At 40.0% G+C, this 18,269-nt stretch overlaps 1 protein-coding gene across 2 annotated transcripts in view; it reads left to right on the forward strand.

Moving 5' to 3' along the window:
- sh3rf1 (SH3 domain containing ring finger 1) overlaps nucleotides 1-17,827 on the forward strand; it is a 37,148-nt gene extending 19,321 nt beyond the window's left edge. The window contains exons 3-12 of one of the 2 annotated variants that reach the window (XM_059341364.1): nucleotides 629-904; nucleotides 2,277-2,372; nucleotides 3,609-3,914; nucleotides 7,078-7,188; nucleotides 9,728-9,855; nucleotides 10,599-10,769; nucleotides 12,281-12,561; nucleotides 12,651-12,967; nucleotides 13,448-13,788; nucleotides 15,197-17,827. In XM_059341364.1, the coding sequence (XP_059197347.1) occupies nucleotides 629-904; nucleotides 2,277-2,372; nucleotides 3,609-3,914; nucleotides 7,078-7,188; nucleotides 9,728-9,855; nucleotides 10,599-10,769; nucleotides 12,281-12,561; nucleotides 12,651-12,967; nucleotides 13,448-13,788; nucleotides 15,197-15,365 (2,196 nt within the window). In that variant the 3' untranslated portion in view covers nucleotides 15,366-17,827. The remainder of the gene's footprint in view (nucleotides 1-628; nucleotides 905-2,276; nucleotides 2,373-3,608; nucleotides 3,915-7,077; nucleotides 7,189-9,727; nucleotides 9,856-10,598; nucleotides 10,770-12,280; nucleotides 12,562-12,650; nucleotides 12,968-13,447; nucleotides 13,789-15,196) is intronic. The other variant, XM_059341365.1, reaches the window with a different exon arrangement.
- Nucleotides 17,828-18,269: the final 442 nt, after the last annotated feature.

The raw sequence follows: 18,269 nt of genomic DNA on the forward strand, positions 1-18,269 counted from the left end.
CTGACGGCTTGACAGTCCATATTGCTGCAATAAAAAGGATTGATGTGAGATATGCAGACTTTATCTTAGTAGATAAAACAAATGTTGACAAAGTATTCCTTTGGGGACAGAACTGCAGTTGAAAAAGTAACAAATCACAATATTTTGTAATATACAGTCATGGAAATTTTTTTCGTAATTTTAATGCCTGGTACAACTAAAGGTATATTTGTTTGGACAAATATAATAACAACAAAAATAGCTCATAAGAGTTTGATTTAAGAGCTGATATCTAGCAATTTTCCATGTTTTTCTTAATAATAGCCAAAATCATTATCAAGAAAACCATGGCAAATAGCTAGATATCAGCTCTTAAATTAAACTCTTATGAGCTATTTCTGTTATCATATTTATACCTACAAACAAGGTACAAGTAACCTTTAGTTGTACCAGGCATTAAAATGAGCAAGAAATTGAAGGAAACAAGTGTGGTAGAATAATTTTTTCCATGACTGTATGTAATTGCAATGATAGCAAAATAAAGAATTACTATGTTGTACAAAAGTGGAATAGTGTGACCTTTTAGCCTTTATTCTTGTCAACTCTCTTACTCAGCCTTCTCCATCTTACTCTCAATCTCTGTTTATAGGGTGTACCCCAGCTCCCCTGTGCCAAGGCTCTCTACAACTACGATGGCAAGGAACCAGGAGACCTCAAGTTCAGCAAGGGTGACATTATCATCCTGCGCCGGCAAGTGGACGAGAACTGGTACCACGGGGAGATGGGCGGAGTCCATGGCTTCTTCCCCACCAACTTTGTCCAGGTCATCAAGCCTTTGCCACAACCACCACCTCAGTGCAAAGCTCTGTACGACTTTGAGCTCAAAGACAAGGAGGCAGACAAGGACTGTCTGCCCTTCTCTAAGGTGAGACACAGAAGCACTGCAACACCTACCATTCTGCCACAAGGTCACTGTAGTAAAACAAAAATACCTCTCATTACAGTGACACTCTGTCTTCTAAGCATTCATTTTCTCAAGTTATGTGTGCGTTAGAATGTAAGGGCTCTGGTAACCGAAATGGTTTAGATTTTGAGGCAGACTTCTTGATGAACAACTGTAATTAGGCTGGATAGAATGAATGCCACAGAGAGCAGGGCACGGCTTAACTACAGTAATTGAGTGGTTATATCTGTCCAGCTGTTTGGGTCATACTTTGATGTTTTTGTATTCTGTCATCAGTTGTTTATGCCACATGAGCAAAAACAGAAACATGCTTACTAAGTAGGACTCTTTCTATTATGAATTTTTGATCCATGGAGGGGTTTTTTTGTAAAAAAATTCCTTGAGCCAAGAAAAGCTTATGGGTGCATAAGTCTGTGCATATTCAGTGGGCTGCATAACACAGAAATAAACCTGGATGCCAGAAAAATTGCGCCAGGCAACAAATTCTCAATAAACGTCATCTTTGGTCTGGTATTCAGTTCTTATAATACATCTATGCTGTATCTTCCATCATTGCAGTTGGCAATCTGTGGCGGAATTTTCTGCAGTGAAAAAAATCACCAATAAAAGCTTCTAAACCAAAACCTACACAATTGAATGTGTTCCAGGAGAAAGAAACGTGAAATCAAATTGAAAGAAAGGAACAACATCAGCAACTAAAATTACAGGTTTCCTTTACTTTAGCATGTAGCTAAATGTATGAAAAAGCAGTACACTAATGTAAACACTGCAGTAGTTCTGGAGATGACAATAGAAATATGTCACAAACTGATGTTAGTTTCAGCCATAGAGTACCAAAAGCGGCTCAAAAAGGTCAGAAACATGATGTTTTTGCTCACATATATACTTTTACATATATTTACCTCATTATTTTACACTTTGACATGTTTATTATTATTATTATTATTATTAATAATAATAATAATAATAATAATGATAATTATGTTTAAGTATCTGAATCTGTAGGGCCAGGCTTAACTACAGTAATTGAGTGGTTATATCTGTCCAGCTGTTTGGGTCATAATTTGATGTTTTTGTATTCTGTCATCAGTTGCTTATATGCCACATGAGCAAAAAACAGAAACATGCTTACTAAGTAGTTTTCCAAACAAAATGGCATACCTTAGACTCTAGTGTTTTTTACTCTTGGGCATGTCCCTTTTAATAAAACATCATCCCTACCTCATTATTTCTGTTCGGTGTTTGTTCCTCCAGGATGAGAAACACTCTTAGCTAGCAGCATCCTTAATTAGCTTCTTCTTCACGCAGCACCCCACTGTGTCTTGAATTTCAGGATGATATCCTCACCGTGATCCGCAGAGTGGATGAAAACTGGGCAGAGGGAATGCTGGGAGATAAAATTGGAATTTTCCCCATCTCATATGTTGAGGTAAGATAATTAACTCGATCCTTTAGTGTCAAAATGTCACCAGTCGTTAGTTGAATAGGTCCCACATGAAGATCAGCAAAGTTTTGCAAAATGGCAATGATACTTCTTCTCCTTTTGAAATACTCATGTTTCATAGAACCACTGAACATGTCTTTGAAGATTTAGACCGTCACCGTCTCTCCCTCTCTGAGCTCCACAGGTCCCACTCAAAAGCTTTAGGAATAATCCAGACAGAATTAAGTAAATCTTTGTCCTTTTAAAGATGATTTCATTCCCAAGCTGTCAATTGCAGCATGCGTTCTATTGTTGTGAATATTATAAACAAGCTAAAAAAAATCTGTCAAATGTCAAACCCTGTTTTGCACAATGAAAGAATCTCAGAATAATATATCAGCCTTATACCTTATACAGATACATATAAGGTACAAGATTGATGCATTGCAGAAATGTGTTGAGGTTAGTCTGTAGAAGAGGATATTTTTTCAAAGCTGTGACAGTTTTCTTTATTTTTTTCTGTTTCCTCTCCTTTTTTATATTCATATCTTTATACACGGAGTAAGGGTTTTGGAGAATTTAAAAGCAGACAATGACTAAATCTATACATTGTTTTGTTTTTACACAGCAGGAGTCACTGTAGCAGAATAGTATATATTTTGTTCTCCTCTGACAAGTAGGCAGGTTCAGAGTTTCATAAACTAATGCAGTCTAGGTCATAGCATTTTAATTTTTTAGGAGCTATTTTGTTTTCTTAAAAGTAATGAGCTTAAGGTTCTCTACCTGGTGTTTTGTTCTTATTCCTTCTTGTCTGACATGTCAGTGATGAACCTGCCCAGGCTCACTCCTGGATAGGAGTGAAATGCTTCGCTTTTATGTCCTAAGTAGAGGGAGCTGCTTGGGGCAACGTGTGACAGCAAGTGAGAGCACCCTCTGATTAACTGAAACCTTTTTAGTGTTTCTCCTTTGATTTTTACCGTACAGTTGTACATTACGGTGCCTGAAAGTGCCACAAAGCCTGCAGTTTGAGAGCTTCCTCAGACCTGATAGATCATTCTGCGGCTCACCGTCTCTACTGACTAGATAAAGATGGAAGTCTTCCATGACAAGTTTATTATAGAGAGTGACAGTTTTCATGATCACTTTAATCCTCCGAGCTCCATCAGGCCTTTCCCCTCTATCTGTTATTTCCACCTTACTACTCTCTCATCACTGCCCCCTGCTTCTCTTCCTCTCTCACAGTTCAACTCGGCAGCTCGTCAGCTTATAGAGTTGGACAAGCCGTCAGACTCCGGTGGAGATTCTGGTGAGGGGGCCTCATCGGGGCCCCAGAGCAACGGTGCCCAGCGTGCAGGGGAGAAGAAGAACAGCAAGAAGCGACATTCCTTCACCTCTCTCACCATGTCCCACAAACCAATGCTAGCTCCTCCCCCCCAGCGCCACTCCATGGAGATCAGCGGGCCCGTCCTCATCAGCTCCAGCAACCCCACAGCAGCTGCTCGCATCGGAGAGATCAGTGGGGGGCTTTCCTGCAGCGCACCTTCACAGGTAAGATAGTCCTCAGAAAGGGAGGGGGTGAAGGAGGGTGATTGCTGCATTGCAGGTCCCTTTTTAGAAGTTTTACCCAATGTGTTGAATAAAAAGATAAGAGTCCAGGATGACAGATTAGCTCCATATAAGAAAAGATAAGATGGAACGTATTTAAGAAACTGTTGTTGCAGCAGTTGCAGATGGAAAGAGTCTAAACAGAGAATATAACATTACAAATGTTAAGCCTTTTTTTGGGATGCCCTCTTTGTTGACAACACACTGTGAACCATAAATAAGTTCAATTAAGGACTCTTTCTATTATGAATTTTTGATCCATGGAGGTTTTATTTTTGTACAACTTTCCTTGAGCCGAAATAAGCAATTTATGTGTGCATATATCTGTGCACATTCAGCGGGCTGCCAGAAAAATTGCGCCAGGCAAAAAATTCTCTGACTGAAAAGGCGCCATCTTAGGGTCTGGTATTCAGTTCTTATAATACATCTATGCTGTATCTTCCGTCATTGCAGTCGGCAATCTGTGGTGGAATTTTCTGCAATGAAAAAAATCACCAATAAAAGCTTCTTGGCCCAAAACCTACACAATTGAACGTGTTCCAGGAGAAATAAATGTGAAATCAAATTGATAAAAAAGAACAACATCTGCAAATAGGATTACAGGTTTCCTTTACTTTAGCATGTAGCTAAATGTATGAAAAACCAGTACACAAGTGTAAACACTGCAGTAGTTCTGGAGCAGATGACCATAGAAATATGTCACAAACTGGTGTTAGATTCAGCCCTAGAGTAGAAAAAGCGGTTCAAAAAAGGTCAGAAACATGAGGTTTGTAACATCAATCTCAACAACAATCTGTAACATCAATTATATGACAGAAAATGAGGAAAAGCATAAACCATTTAAAAATGATCAATTACACTCACTCTGTTGCTTATTGACCATTTTGTGCACACTTTTTGGCATTCTTGAATCCAATGTACTGGATGATGAGATGACTCTCCTAACCAGCTGAATTGTGAACATCCTGTTTAGCGGTACTTAATTGCAAAACTGCAATAAAAAAAGGCACAATCATGCAACTGGAAACCTGACTCCAGCCTCAGCTCTTTTTGTTTTCACAAGATGTTTGTTGCTGTTCAAAGACTCCACTCTCCTTCTGTCAGCAATTAGGCTGACTTCCCTTTTCCCCATCATACCAAACAGGCCATTGCTCCATTCAAGCGTTTGAAATCATGGATGCGTGACTCCACTCGTCCGCAAAAACGACTCCAGCTCAGCCCTCAAGGTTTCCACACCAATCCCGACATGACAGGAACTCGCAGCTGCTTTATGGCTGCCAGCCGCTGGAGATTGGCTTTAACTTGGTGTTAGACTGTCAAAACAACAGACAAGCAGATTTACAAGTGTCCTGCTGATTTATATTCGTCTGAGGCTCTCTGTGACTTCAACTAAAGTGTGCGGCTAATAATAATACTAAGTTCACTGTATATGAAATTCATCAAACAGATGTTACTCATTATACTGTGATTTAGGACTATTAAAACGGTAAAGATTTTATTGTTTAACACTGGTTAAAAGTTCTATAAGTGTTACCACAAGTTTAATCAGGTGAAGGTGAGCTATCTCAGGGTTTTGTGTACTGGCTGTTTCTTTGTTCTCTAAATAATATGAAGACAGTTTTTAAGAGCCAGTGGTTTTGACAGTGTTCGGAGACGGATTTCCTATTGTAAACACCGGCATCCACATTGTTGTCCCACTTCAAGCTTCTGGCAGCTTGGAGCTAACTAACTCTTTCCACTATTGTTTGTTTTTTCTCTAAAATGTGCTTTCTGTGTTGTCTGGATACTGCAGACTTTCTGAAATGCTGTGTTTCCAAAACTCCCCATTAAGCTTCATCGTTAATCTTTCATCTGCAGTGTTTATGTGTTTATGCGCTTCTTTGTGAGAGCGAGGCGAGGAGAGTGCTTGTCTACAGTAAAGTGGATCTTGAGGATCTTGTATCTTTTTTCAAACTAGAAACCTTTCATGTTGATATGATTTATGTATCATCAAAGACTTCTGTTCATGTGGAAGGTGTAATCGTGTTTATAATGACTCCAGACATTTCCACTTATCATCATCAGGATACTTAAGGAATAGAATAAATTATATTTGCGCCTGTGAACTGTACTCCTCTCTGACAGCAGGGCAATACATTTGATTTACACATCACTGTGTTTAATAAAAATACAATAGAGACTCTCCAGGTGCTATATGCACAGCCTCTTTACTCATCTCTTTCCCCCGTCACCTCTACTCATCTTCTTTTCTTCTAAAGCCCAGAAAAAACAACGAGGCAAGACCCAGTTGCAGTGAGAACTGAGTAGCCCATCTTGAAAATGAGTGCTTCTCTTCTCTACCAATATACTAAACAAGAAGAGGAAGAATGGAACAGGCGGCTGTTGACAGCATTATTCCTCAATTCTAAAGGAAATTTAAATTAGAAAATACCTGGCCTGTACTTTTGTGTGATTTATTTGTTTCCGGCAGCCATTTCACTGACGGCGTCACCTCTGAGTTACATTTAGCTTTCCTTTGGCACACCCAGTGTACAATAGATAAGGAAGCAGTGAGGACTGAATCAGAGGTTGGTCTCCTTTCTGAAAGGTTCACCTTTAAGAGGCGGCTCTGTCTGGGGCAGTCATGCATGCAGAGAGACCACAGGCTACAGGGAGATATTGTGTCCAACAGTATGGCCTTGTTACTAGGACACCACCATGACTCACGTGGATGACTGGTTGGAGAAGCCACCTCTCGTAACATGTCCAATGAAGTGTCCTGCTGGGTGGTCACCTGGTTTCTATCGGCCAATCAGATCACCAGGCCACCATTGTGGTTATGGCACCAGGATACAATCCCAGATGTGTGCATCACTGCTCTGTGGGAGTTATTTACATACAATGTGACAGGAGAGTGGGATGGTGTCGTGCTCTAAATTACAGTTCACCATCTTCCTATATGATGATATATGATTCCCATGTGTGCTTTGCTTCCTTCCTGTAATCCGATGAATGACACTGATTACAAGCATGTGGTGTTGCTTCAGCGCATTTTATTCTTCATGTGTGAGCAGCGCTTGTCCTATACATTGGATTCATTACACTATATTTCCCTTCTTGTTGACAGGTACACATTTGCACAACTGGACTAATCGTGACCCCACCCCCAAGTAGTCCTGTTACTACAGCAACGGTCTTCACATTTCCCTCGGAGACGAGCTACACATCCATCACTGTGGTAGGTGGAATCCTCTACAAGTCTCATTAATCTTACAAATTGCAGGCCAGAGAAACAAATAAAGCTAAATGGTTTCACAACGGTGTTAATTATTCAAAGATTAGTATGTGTCTATGGAATACTTAACAATTTAAATAAATATATGGCATGCTAGTATGGCTCGAGTCAAGTTTTTTCTACAAAGGGTGAAAACAGTTTTCACATTTTTTGGGGGGATTAGACAGTTGACTCAACTGAACTTTATTTACATAGCACCTTTCATACAAACATGCAGCCCAAGGTGCTGCATATAGCAAAAATGTGAACAGTTCAGTAAAAAAATAAAAATAAATACAATTTTGAAAAGTTAAAAATTACAAAAGCGTAATAAAATGGTGAAAATAAATGGAAAAATAAATGATTAAAATATGAAGAATAGGACATAACTCAACAATAAAAGTCAGTTTGAAGAGATTAACTATTAACTTCCTTTTGAAATACAGTGAGAGCTGTAGAGAGTTAAGGCGCATAAAAACAGAAGGTACTCTCACTGGTACTGTTATGGGACACATTTTAAAGAAAAGCGATGGAGGACCTTAGTGATCTGGCTGAAACATTAAATGAAAATGATGTCTGACGTATGGAGGAGCAAGATCAGGTAAAGCTTTATAAGCACACAAAATAACTTATAAATCAATTCTAATAGAGGCAGGTAGCCAGGGTGTGAATGTGATTAATCTTTCCTTCATATTCTGTAGTAGTAGCTGTAGTTTTCTTATTGACTTTTTAGGTGGAACAGTAAAAAGAGAATTATAGTAGTCCAAATGTCTAGCATCAATCTGATAAGTTTGACTTTGGTGATATTCCTAACATAAAAAGTTTTAATAACCTTAAATCACTTCAAAGTTTGTGATGTTTGTTTTGATCTGTTTGCTAAAGCAACCGAGCATTCAGTGCAGTTTTTCTCCTGCAGCTATTAAAAAAACCCTCATTTGTATGTGTGCGTGTCATTCTGAGATATTGTTTGTATTCATTTAATACACTTGTTATTTTAATCAAATACGCCACACTTGCATTATAATATGAAGCATGGAGGAAAAATTAGGGTTGAACATGTTTGCATAAAATGGAACAAAAAGTATACAATATAAGTACTGTAAACACTGGCTGGAAATCAATTTGCATAGTAATGTTACCTTCAAAACTTTTGCTTTCCCCTTAGAGTATAAGTTTGTTTAGATGAGAAGATCTGCCTCGTGGCACTTCCAATCAGCTGCTAACAAGCAACATAGTTACTTCAGGCAGTTATTCTGGATTCCATGTAGAATAAGACAGTAACTTTATTATTTAACAATTTGTCAACAAACTAAAGATAGCAACATGGAGGAAACTTAAAAGTAGAAATTAACTTGTTAATATGTTTCAGCAGAGGGGAAAAATCAGTCCAACTAAAAATGTCAAGAAATCCCTTCAGCCCACACAAAACAGCACGTACACTTCCTGTCTGTCTATGTGTATGCTCTGGCATGTGGAGTTTCTGAATGAGCAGGAATGTGTACACAAAAGGTTGAGCTCTCCGCCTCACTTGGGAACCCTACATGATGTTTTTGTACAGATGATTTCTCTAGCCCGCAGGCAACCTAATTATCTCAGCTCAAGCGTCAGCAGCGACACAAAATGCACATCGACACTTACACATAGGCCTATACACATACCACGGGGCTGTCTGAGCGCCTCTCTCCTCCACCATTGTGTCATGGAAGCTATTACTCTGCTGCTCAGTGCTGGCAACGTTGAGCTTTGGGAAGACTCATCTTGCTCCAAGGTGCAGAAGTTGTCCACCATCTTTCTGGCGCACTGTGCACTCATTTAGCTTTTCACAATTTCTAAACATGTTGTACTTTCATGCTTTATGTTTATGTAGAGGGTTGGCGACTTGTTATTAATCCTGTAATCTAGTAGCACACAAAAGATACAAACATTTTTTTAGGGCTTTAATGAATGCATGCTGTCATCATTAGCCTCCAGTCAAAAGCTCTTTTGACATTACAGACGCTGAACAAGGCAAAACAAGTGAGTCAAGACGAATCCACTCATGCTTGGGTTGAGGGTTGCTCTGAAGTGTGTCGACAGACATGTTTTTCATTTCATATGGTCCCAATTAAATACTGCAATGGCTTTAACATCTAGCTGTTTGGTCTCCTAGCAACAAACAAACAAGCAGAATAGGAGATTCTCAGCTGAACGGGGAAGTCGGGGACAAGGCTATAGTGTCTGCCAAACCAGACTCTCCCCGAGTGTCTGCAAACCGGAGGGAATAACCCACATGACAGATGATCTCTCATTCTTTTTCCCCCTTTTGTTAGTCATAAACAAACTGGTTTCTCTACTTACGCAACATGTACACTCTGTTTTTTTGAGGCTCTTGTACTTGTTTTTGTCTCTCTGCGTCATACTGAGAGGAAATAAAATGATGAATTGCTGTGGAATTAAATCTCGATACTATCTAACTACAAATATGATTTTCTGTCTCCCCCCCCCCCTTTTTTTTTTTTTACAGGATGCTCTCCCACCGCCGCCACCTCCCCCCCCACAGTCCTCTGTTGATGGAGCAGCATACTCATTGGCTGCTGGACAGAGACCCTCCCCCAGCATAAGCGACCAAAGTGGGAGACAAAGACCCACAGTGTGAGTTATAAAAACAGTCCCACACAAAAATATGCAGTCTTCTTAAATGTGCAGTGAAATGTCAGAAGCGGTTTGTGCATCAGTGGCCCAGGGCCTTAATGGAAATGCTCAGTTCAGAAGGGGAAAGGCTTTCGCCTGTCTGTGACCCCCACCCCCTCCCCAGCTGTCAGTGTGAGGCTGCAAAGTGTGAGCATGTGCGCAGGTGACGGGGTCAAAACCTGTGGGTGAAAGTCTCCTGGGTCTCATTGGAGAATCCGCTCTGTCACCCCCTGACTCTTAAACCCCTCACCTTTACCCTCATTACTCCTCCAAGACACCATACACCTGATATGAATTAGATCCACCCATGCCTGCTATTGTGCCGTCATCTGTGTCTGCCTGTGCATGCATGTCAGACTCTGAGGCATTTTGTTTTCCCTTCCCCCGACAACATTGAAATCAGACTGAAAACATCCCAGCTGAGACTCCCATCTTCTTGGCTGCCTGACCCGCAAATTGTTTTATCCTCCAGTGCTGATTTTCTCTGGGTCAGAGGGCACGGTCTCTGCTGGAGGGTCTCAGAGGAGATGATGACGGATGCACAGCTAGAACACTGCACTTATCCAGTGCAAATGGCATGCTTTACAAAATGTTTAGCTGCTTTTATTTCCATAATGGAGTAAATCATCCATGTTGGCTTCTTTTTGTGTGTGTATTCATGTTTTTAAATTCATCATGTTTGTTCACTGTTTTTCTGGACGCAGCTATGTGGCCATGTTCCCCTATACTCCCCGTAAGGAGGATGAGCTGGAGCTTAGGAAGGGAGAGATGTTCCTGGTGCTGGAACGCTGTCAGGACGGCTGGTTCAAGGGCACCTCAATGCACACTGGCAAGATCGGAGTCTTCCCTGGGAACTACATGAGCCCAGTCAGCAGGTCAGTTATTTATTACACGCTGTACACTCAGTCGCGCACACATGCCCAGTTTCACATCCATTTGTCTGTTGTGCATTGCCATAGGTTAATAATTCCACCTGTGGTGATTTTTAAGATAACTTATTACCTATCAAGCTCTGTTCCCAGAGCATGAACTACAGCATTTACCTCTAAACTTTTCTACTTTTAAATACTACTATTAAATTAAAACATTTTAATTTATGAAGACTCACTTATAGTCTTTTGCTTTTCTTACCTGTTCCCTTGCTCGAAGTTAATGCCTTTTTGACAGTTTTTTTGTTAGATACCTAAATTAAGTGAATTTTTAAAAAATAAAATAAAATAAACAGATACAAAACGAAAATCTTTGGTTAACACAAGAGATTTTAATGCTTGTTTTATGGCATAAAATACAGTGAATACCCACCTTGTGAATTTTAAAGCTTTAAAGCTTTTGAATTTAGAAAAAAAGGTGGTTGCTTACAAGTGGCTAAATGAGACTGCAAGGTTGTTCTAGACCAGACCTGTCCCCATCCGGCCAGTGTGAGGTTACCTGGAAATTAGAAATCAATACAACAGCAATGCATGCACACCTACACAGAAATACGTTCTACAAAAAACACTGAGTTACTGTACCTTGTGTTGACCAGAATGTAGACTTTTTAACAAGACATTCAAGCCCAAGACAGCCTAGACCTTTCACACTGAATAAGAAATAAATGAGATAAATACATTGCTGTTTTATTGCAAAACAATACATGCTCTGTATTGTTTTTTTGGTTTGAATGTATGTTGTGTTTAAAATAAATTGAAAAGCGAGATAACGATTGGAATGTTTCTGCTATATTTGACTTGCTCCACATTAACAGTCTTATCATAACATGTATTCTTACCAATAGCAGCTCAAAACCATATATTTTACTGAATTTATAAAGCCATGAAATTAATATTGAGGAGAATTGAGCCTTCTCATATCTCATGTGGCCCACCCGTTCTACACATTGATATCTTCGTCTGCTGCTTCATCCCTTTAGCACTGTTGTTGTTTTTGTAGTTGTTCGATATTTAAGTTTTAATTGTGAAGCATTTTATATCGATTGTTTTTTTTAAAAAAATGTTATAAAGTCAAACTTTACTTTGCTTTTTTACTTTATTTTATAAGCTATTTGACCAAAGAAACAGTTTAACTTTCCCTTAGCATAGCTTTGGGTGGTTAAGCAGGTTCCTCACACTATTGTGTATCTATGTCGTTCATTTTCTGGATTTTTAACTCTCAGTGTCTACTTCGTACAAGTGTGTTATGTGTAATATATTTTTTTATAATCACTCACTGTTGTGCAACAGTTTCAAAATAAGCTAATAATTAGAAACTATTGTAATCACACATCCGAAGAATTGCCATTGCCACACATGTGATCATTGATATGAAAACCTAAAAAAACATCCTGTCAGTCTAATGTTCCCCTCTTACCTGCTAAGTCTTACCTGTTTTTCTGCTCTCTCTCCTTCAGGACAGCTTCAGGGAGCACCCAGCCCAAAGTGGCCATGAGTCTGTGCACTCAGGCAGGCAGAGGGGTCACCATCGTCAGCCCCTCTTCTGCAGCCCTTGGGGCCATTGTTCCGGGTCCTGATTTCAACAAACCCCTCACCGTGTGCTCCAGTGCTGTACCTGCCAGCTCCCAACCTGCAGCTGTGGTAACAGCAGCTCAAACAGCTACTGGTCAACAGCCAAAAGTCCCTCTGCACAGCTCCCAGATGACTGTGAATCAGGCTCGCAATGCCGTCAGGACAGGTAGGTTTACTGGGAGAAAAAAAATGGATTCTGGATGTGGCTTGTCGTATGAAAGGCATTTAAAATATTGATTTGTATCCCAATTTCAGCAGCGTGTCACAGTCAGGACCGGCCTACAGCAGCTGTGACCCCGATCCAGTCTGCAACACCTGTGACCTATCTCCCACACCTCACAGTGTGCCCGCAGCCTTCCTCCAATCCTGCCCAATGCTGTACCCGGGCGGGGGTGGCAATGGGATGTGCCGCCGCATCTCTGACCCCTCCCAATGTTAGCGCTGCATCCCTGGAGGGGGACGCTTTAAGACCTGTAGCTGTCCTCACTGTCCCTAGCTCTGGGAACAGCTCTGCCCTCAATCCCATATCTAACAGCACAGCTCTCGCTTGCCGACTGGACAAGGACGTCAAGGTTGGATATGTCTAAATATTTCATGTGCTCAATTAACATTATCTGTATATACTTATCATTGCTGTTGCTATTTGCAGTAGATGTTTGCATATTTCATCATGGTAAAGAATTTGTCTTCAGTTTTAGAATATTTGACTAACTTGCCAGATGATTGAAAAGCCATTTGTGGCTTGTGAGTGTCTGAGATTCCTGATGACATTAGGATGCTAATCATACCGATAGTAATTAACATGGATAGTAATTATTATGCACAGCTTGTTTCTGTCGTTTGTTGTGTCTTTTGCTGCAGACAGTGTTTTTTTTTCTCATTTCCAACCTATAGTTTAAAACCGGTCTGTGCTTAAAATAGGAATTTGTCAGTGGTAAAGAAACAGCCACTTCCAGGCAGTACCTGTCTGCGGTTTGTGGAAATGACTTGTGCCTCCGGAGTTGTTGCAGCTCTCTAACAAACACATTATGCTGTTGCGGTTGTTGCTGCAGAGAGAAAAGAAAAGTCTCCTGAAGCTCTTGTCCAATAAGAAGAAGTCTCGTCCTTCGCCGCCCTCCTCTCCTACCCTTGAGGCGGAACAAGCTGCTGCTGGAGAGGTGCTGCACGGCGCTGTGGGCCCCGACACCTCCCCTCCCTCTGGCTCTGTCGGCTGCCTCGAGCCCGAACCTGCTGCTGCTGTCGCCTCCTCCTTTTCATCCTCCTCGGTCCCAGAGTCCTCCCATCGGAAGAGCAGTCCTCTTGATGGATGTGCACCTATCGCTCCTCCTCCTCGCCAGCCGTGTTCCTCTCTCTTATCTCAACAGCACGACGCACGGCCCATCATCTGTGAGAGGTACATTGACATGGTAGTCCTGCTCTGTCTAGTGCTGTACCGAATGTCTTTTTTTTCTTTTCTTCCTTCTGTTGAGGTTTTCTAATGAAGCTTCAGGTGTTTTTGGTATAACTTTATGACATCATTACCCCCCGCCCCAAAACAGAAAAAAGTGATTAATGGGATTGAATTGGTTAGCTTTTCTTTTTAATTATAGCAACTTGAATTTGAATGATCTTTTTACAGTCATTGGTATGAAAGCAGAGTGCCATGATAGTATGCCAAGTGAGTGCAGATATGTAACAACTTAGTGATTACTATAATTGCTTATGGGGTGTGCCTCCTTTTAGGTTTTTTTTAAGGCTAAACGCCAACAAATACTGACTGATGCATAATATTTATTTAGATAAAAACATATTTTTTTAAATAATATTTTTATTTCATTTTCCAACATAGACACAAACAACAAAACACTGTGGCCACAAAAAAACAAATATCCAACTACTTATTATGCAATACAGACAATACAATGAAAATGCTCTGTCTCATTACAATTGACAGCGATGTAGCAAATGCATATCGGAAAAGAAATAATTAAAAAAGAAATAAAAAATAAAAAATAATAATTAATAATCAATTTCCATTTTGAGGGAAAATGCTGTTTTTTTTAAAGAAAATTTAAGAAATACAAATTTAAGAAATATAAGTAATTAATGTCCTGTCTTATAACCCAAAAACATCAGTTAGCCAGTTTTCCTCATTGCCATCTATCATCCCTTTTTTATACAATGGAGTCTTTTACCAGCATATTTAAAGAAGGGTGCCCAAATCTATAAAAATCATCCATCTTACATTTAAATCTGTGTGTTAGATATTCCATTGGTAGTACCGGTAAGTCAAATATAACTTTGTGCCAGCCCCCAGTTGTTGGTGGTGCATTATCAATCCATCTAAGCAATTTATTCTTTTGAGCAGCAAATGTGAGAATACTGAGCAACCTTCTTTGATAAGTCCCTTTTTTAATATGAGGACTGGATAAACCGAGAAGCAGGATGTTGTTAATTTTGAAAATTGGCTGACAAAATTGGACTTTACAACATTTGAAGTTAATGGAAATGTTTGGAACACCACCACCACTGGTTTCAAGTGCTTCAAATATTATAATGGTAATAATATTATTGTGGCCTAATAAACAAATAGAAATAACAGGTTTATACAGAATGAATAGGCAAAAAAAAAACATTGAATGTTGACATAGAATTCAGTAGTCAATGTTATGAATATAGCTTTTAAGCTTTGAACTCTTGGGTACAGCCCTAGCTCTGTCCATAGAAAGTGTAGCACTGTATTCCAGGTATCATGACTTATCACTTGTCATTGTTGCCGTGTGTATCAGTCACTCACTGTGTCTTTGGCTGTTTCTCCCCAGGTACAGAGTGGTGGTATCATATCCTCCCCAGAGCGAGGCTGAGCTGGAACTTAAGGAGGGCGACATTGTGTTTGTTCACAGAAAGAGGGAAGACGGCTGGTTCAAAGGCACACTGCAGAGGAACGGCAGGACCGGACTGTTCCCCGGCAGCTTTGTAGACAGCATCTAAAGCACACACACACACACATACACACATACACGACAGTGAACCACGATCACCACCATCGTGACCCAGCTGAGCACTGCTAGCCTGCGTCAACGCGGTGGAACAAACGGATCAGCGCTCACAAGGTTGCTGGGACAGAACCATCATACTGACACTTTAACTCCTTAGAGCCCACTGCGGCTCTGGCCACTGACAAAGAGCAGCAGTGGCACATGAGAGAGAGCTGCAGAGAAGAACAGAACACATTGTCATTGAAAGCACAGTGGACAAAGTTAGAGGAGAGCACACTACTCGTGAACTTTTCCTTTTTTTTTGTTGGTTATTTATATCTTTGTAACAATTCAGCTGTTAAATGTGTGCCTTGTACTGTTCCTCACTTTATTGTACATAAGGACACAAAGATGATTAGTCCTAAAACAACCAATATAGGCTGTTGATATAGATATGTTACACATTTTAACTTATTTCATAGATTGGCCTTTTTGTAGTGCAACACGTCAAGGGGTTAAACTGGCACATGCCTCATGCCATATTTTACAACATCAGTTTTATGTTTCTCCCTCTGACTGCTGATTTAGCAGACTGAGGTGGGTAAAGCAAATGCACCATTGGGCAGTGTCATCATCGCTTGAGCTGTATAGAAGGAAAAAGGATACTTTCCCAGCTCTAAAGGCATTACCTGAACCTGAGAAAATCTGCCGTATTGCACATTCGAGCTACAATTCACAGCCATGTGAACATTGCACAACGCAAAATACTTCTGTAGACTTTTCACAGGCCTCCAGTTTCTCCCCCCGGTGTAGCCGAGGCTGAAGCGCTGAGGACTGTTACCTGCAGCATGTGATTAGCAAAGACAAAGTGGTGTTAGATAGTGTTGCAGGACTGTTTGGTGATGCCTTTTTGATATGCGGAAAAACACACTCCAAGATAGACTTTGATTTTGCTCATACTTTCTTTGTATTTACTGACCAGAGTAGCTTCTCTCCTAACCTCTCGGACATGAGCCAAACCCAGACGTAGCTCTACATCACAAGAGCAACATAACATTTCAGTAACGGTGCACAACAGATTCTTTTTTCAGTGTATATTTATGTTTGTTACAAATTCCACAGAGGCTGACACCTGCTGCTCTTAAAGAGTTAAATAACCTGGACATGCAGTAAGGCACACAGGACACACTTCAGCAGGTTTTTGTACACTATTTCTCATTCCTAATGTGACTTGTGGCAATAAAAACACAGCTAGCTAAAGCACAGAATGTTTGCCTAAAGTAACATATCATTGTATCACTCCATAGGAAGAGAAGTGTAGTATAATTCTGTTGAAAGATCAATCACTTTGACCCCCTTGATTTATTTCCTTTTTTTTGTGGTTGGGTTTTGTTGTACATTACGTCTATACAAAGTTTTTAATGTTAAATATTGTATTGACTTGAATACTGTAAGATTTCTATGTGATTGGAGGGGATTTGGTCGTTGTTTAGTGCTGGTTAAACACAAAACAAAGAGAACGGGCAGTTTTAGAATTAATACTTTCTAGTTTCTTTAATCAGATCAAATATCTCAACATGTAACATCCTGACGTAATACATTTGGTAAATTAATAAAAATCTTCAAAGTAAAGCTATTATTAGGTAACATAATAGACTGACGCCTCCTGCCTCGGTGGACCCTCCAACATTTCATGTAATGCGACTTATTCGTCTGATCTTCAAGTCTTATGAGGTATTTAAACACTTTAAAGTTGAGGCAATCACTGAATCGTGCCAAATGTGGCTATGAGAAAAGATTTACTGACTGAATTGGACCCGTAGTTCTAAGTGTGTTTATTTTTTTTGTCTTTTGTTAATTGAGGGGACCACTGTGTAACTGACTGCTGGAATATGTTGTTTGAAATTAGGAGAGTGTGTGGAAAAGGATGGTACAAATCACTGTTAGGGCCTTTATTTTTTATTTTTTTTGTCTTTCAGAATTGGTACTTATGTAGAATTAATCTGATGTTGCATTGTTGTCTTGGCTATCACCACACCAACCTCAGGCTCTGTGCTAAAAACGTTCCTCTGAGTGTCTTTTCATTTCACTGGTAAGCCTTTAATAAACACAACAGACTTACTCCAACACGGATGTACACATTTATGCACTACCATAATAACATATCTAATCGTACTGACTCATTGATGCATAGGCTGCACAGTTCTCAAAACATGAAGCATTTCTTACAACAGTTAATAAACTATATATTCATTTATTGGAACACATTCAACTTAACAGATTTTCCTCATGCCAAGGTGACTTACTTGATTTTTTTTTTTGTCTCTAGCTAGTCTGTTGTATGTCTGAAAATGGTGAAACTGAAATCAACCTATTTGGCACAAATCTATTATGTGAAAAACATTCTGAAGTATTTGAGGGAATAGCACATTTTGTAAAAATCTCTATAACAATAAAAGCTAATGGTTTCCATAATTTCTTCTGGCTTTGTTTCATTACAGTAATGTTGGTTTGTGTTAAGTTGGCCACCTGCAGCCAGGGCAGGTTTTATCAAAGACGTAGACGGCTGCTGACAAGACTCAGTCCTCGTGTCTTCGACTTGTCCCTTTGTCCCTAACACAAAGCTCGGACGGCCTGAGATTTCACTGTGAGTATACACACACGGGCATGATAAATTACCAGCAAAAAGACAGTTGCTCCTAATTAAATCTAATTGGGGTAAGTCACGGTACATGTGGTCGTTAATGTCTCCAGAAATAAAGAGTTTCTGGCTTCAGAAGAGCTTCTCCTGTGACTTACAGCAGAGCAGAGTGTTGCAAAGAGAGGTGAGCCTTCCCAGTGTGTTCAGCTGGGAAACACTGACAGGAACTGACAAGCACCCAGAGAGGTCATTGTGCTGCACACAGTTCCCTGCAGA

The sequence above is a fragment of the Centropristis striata genome, chromosome 9 (assembly GCF_030273125.1).
Source record: "Centropristis striata isolate RG_2023a ecotype Rhode Island chromosome 9, C.striata_1.0, whole genome shotgun sequence".
In the NCBI taxonomy this organism is placed as follows: Eukaryota; Metazoa; Chordata; class Actinopteri; order Perciformes; family Serranidae; genus Centropristis; species Centropristis striata.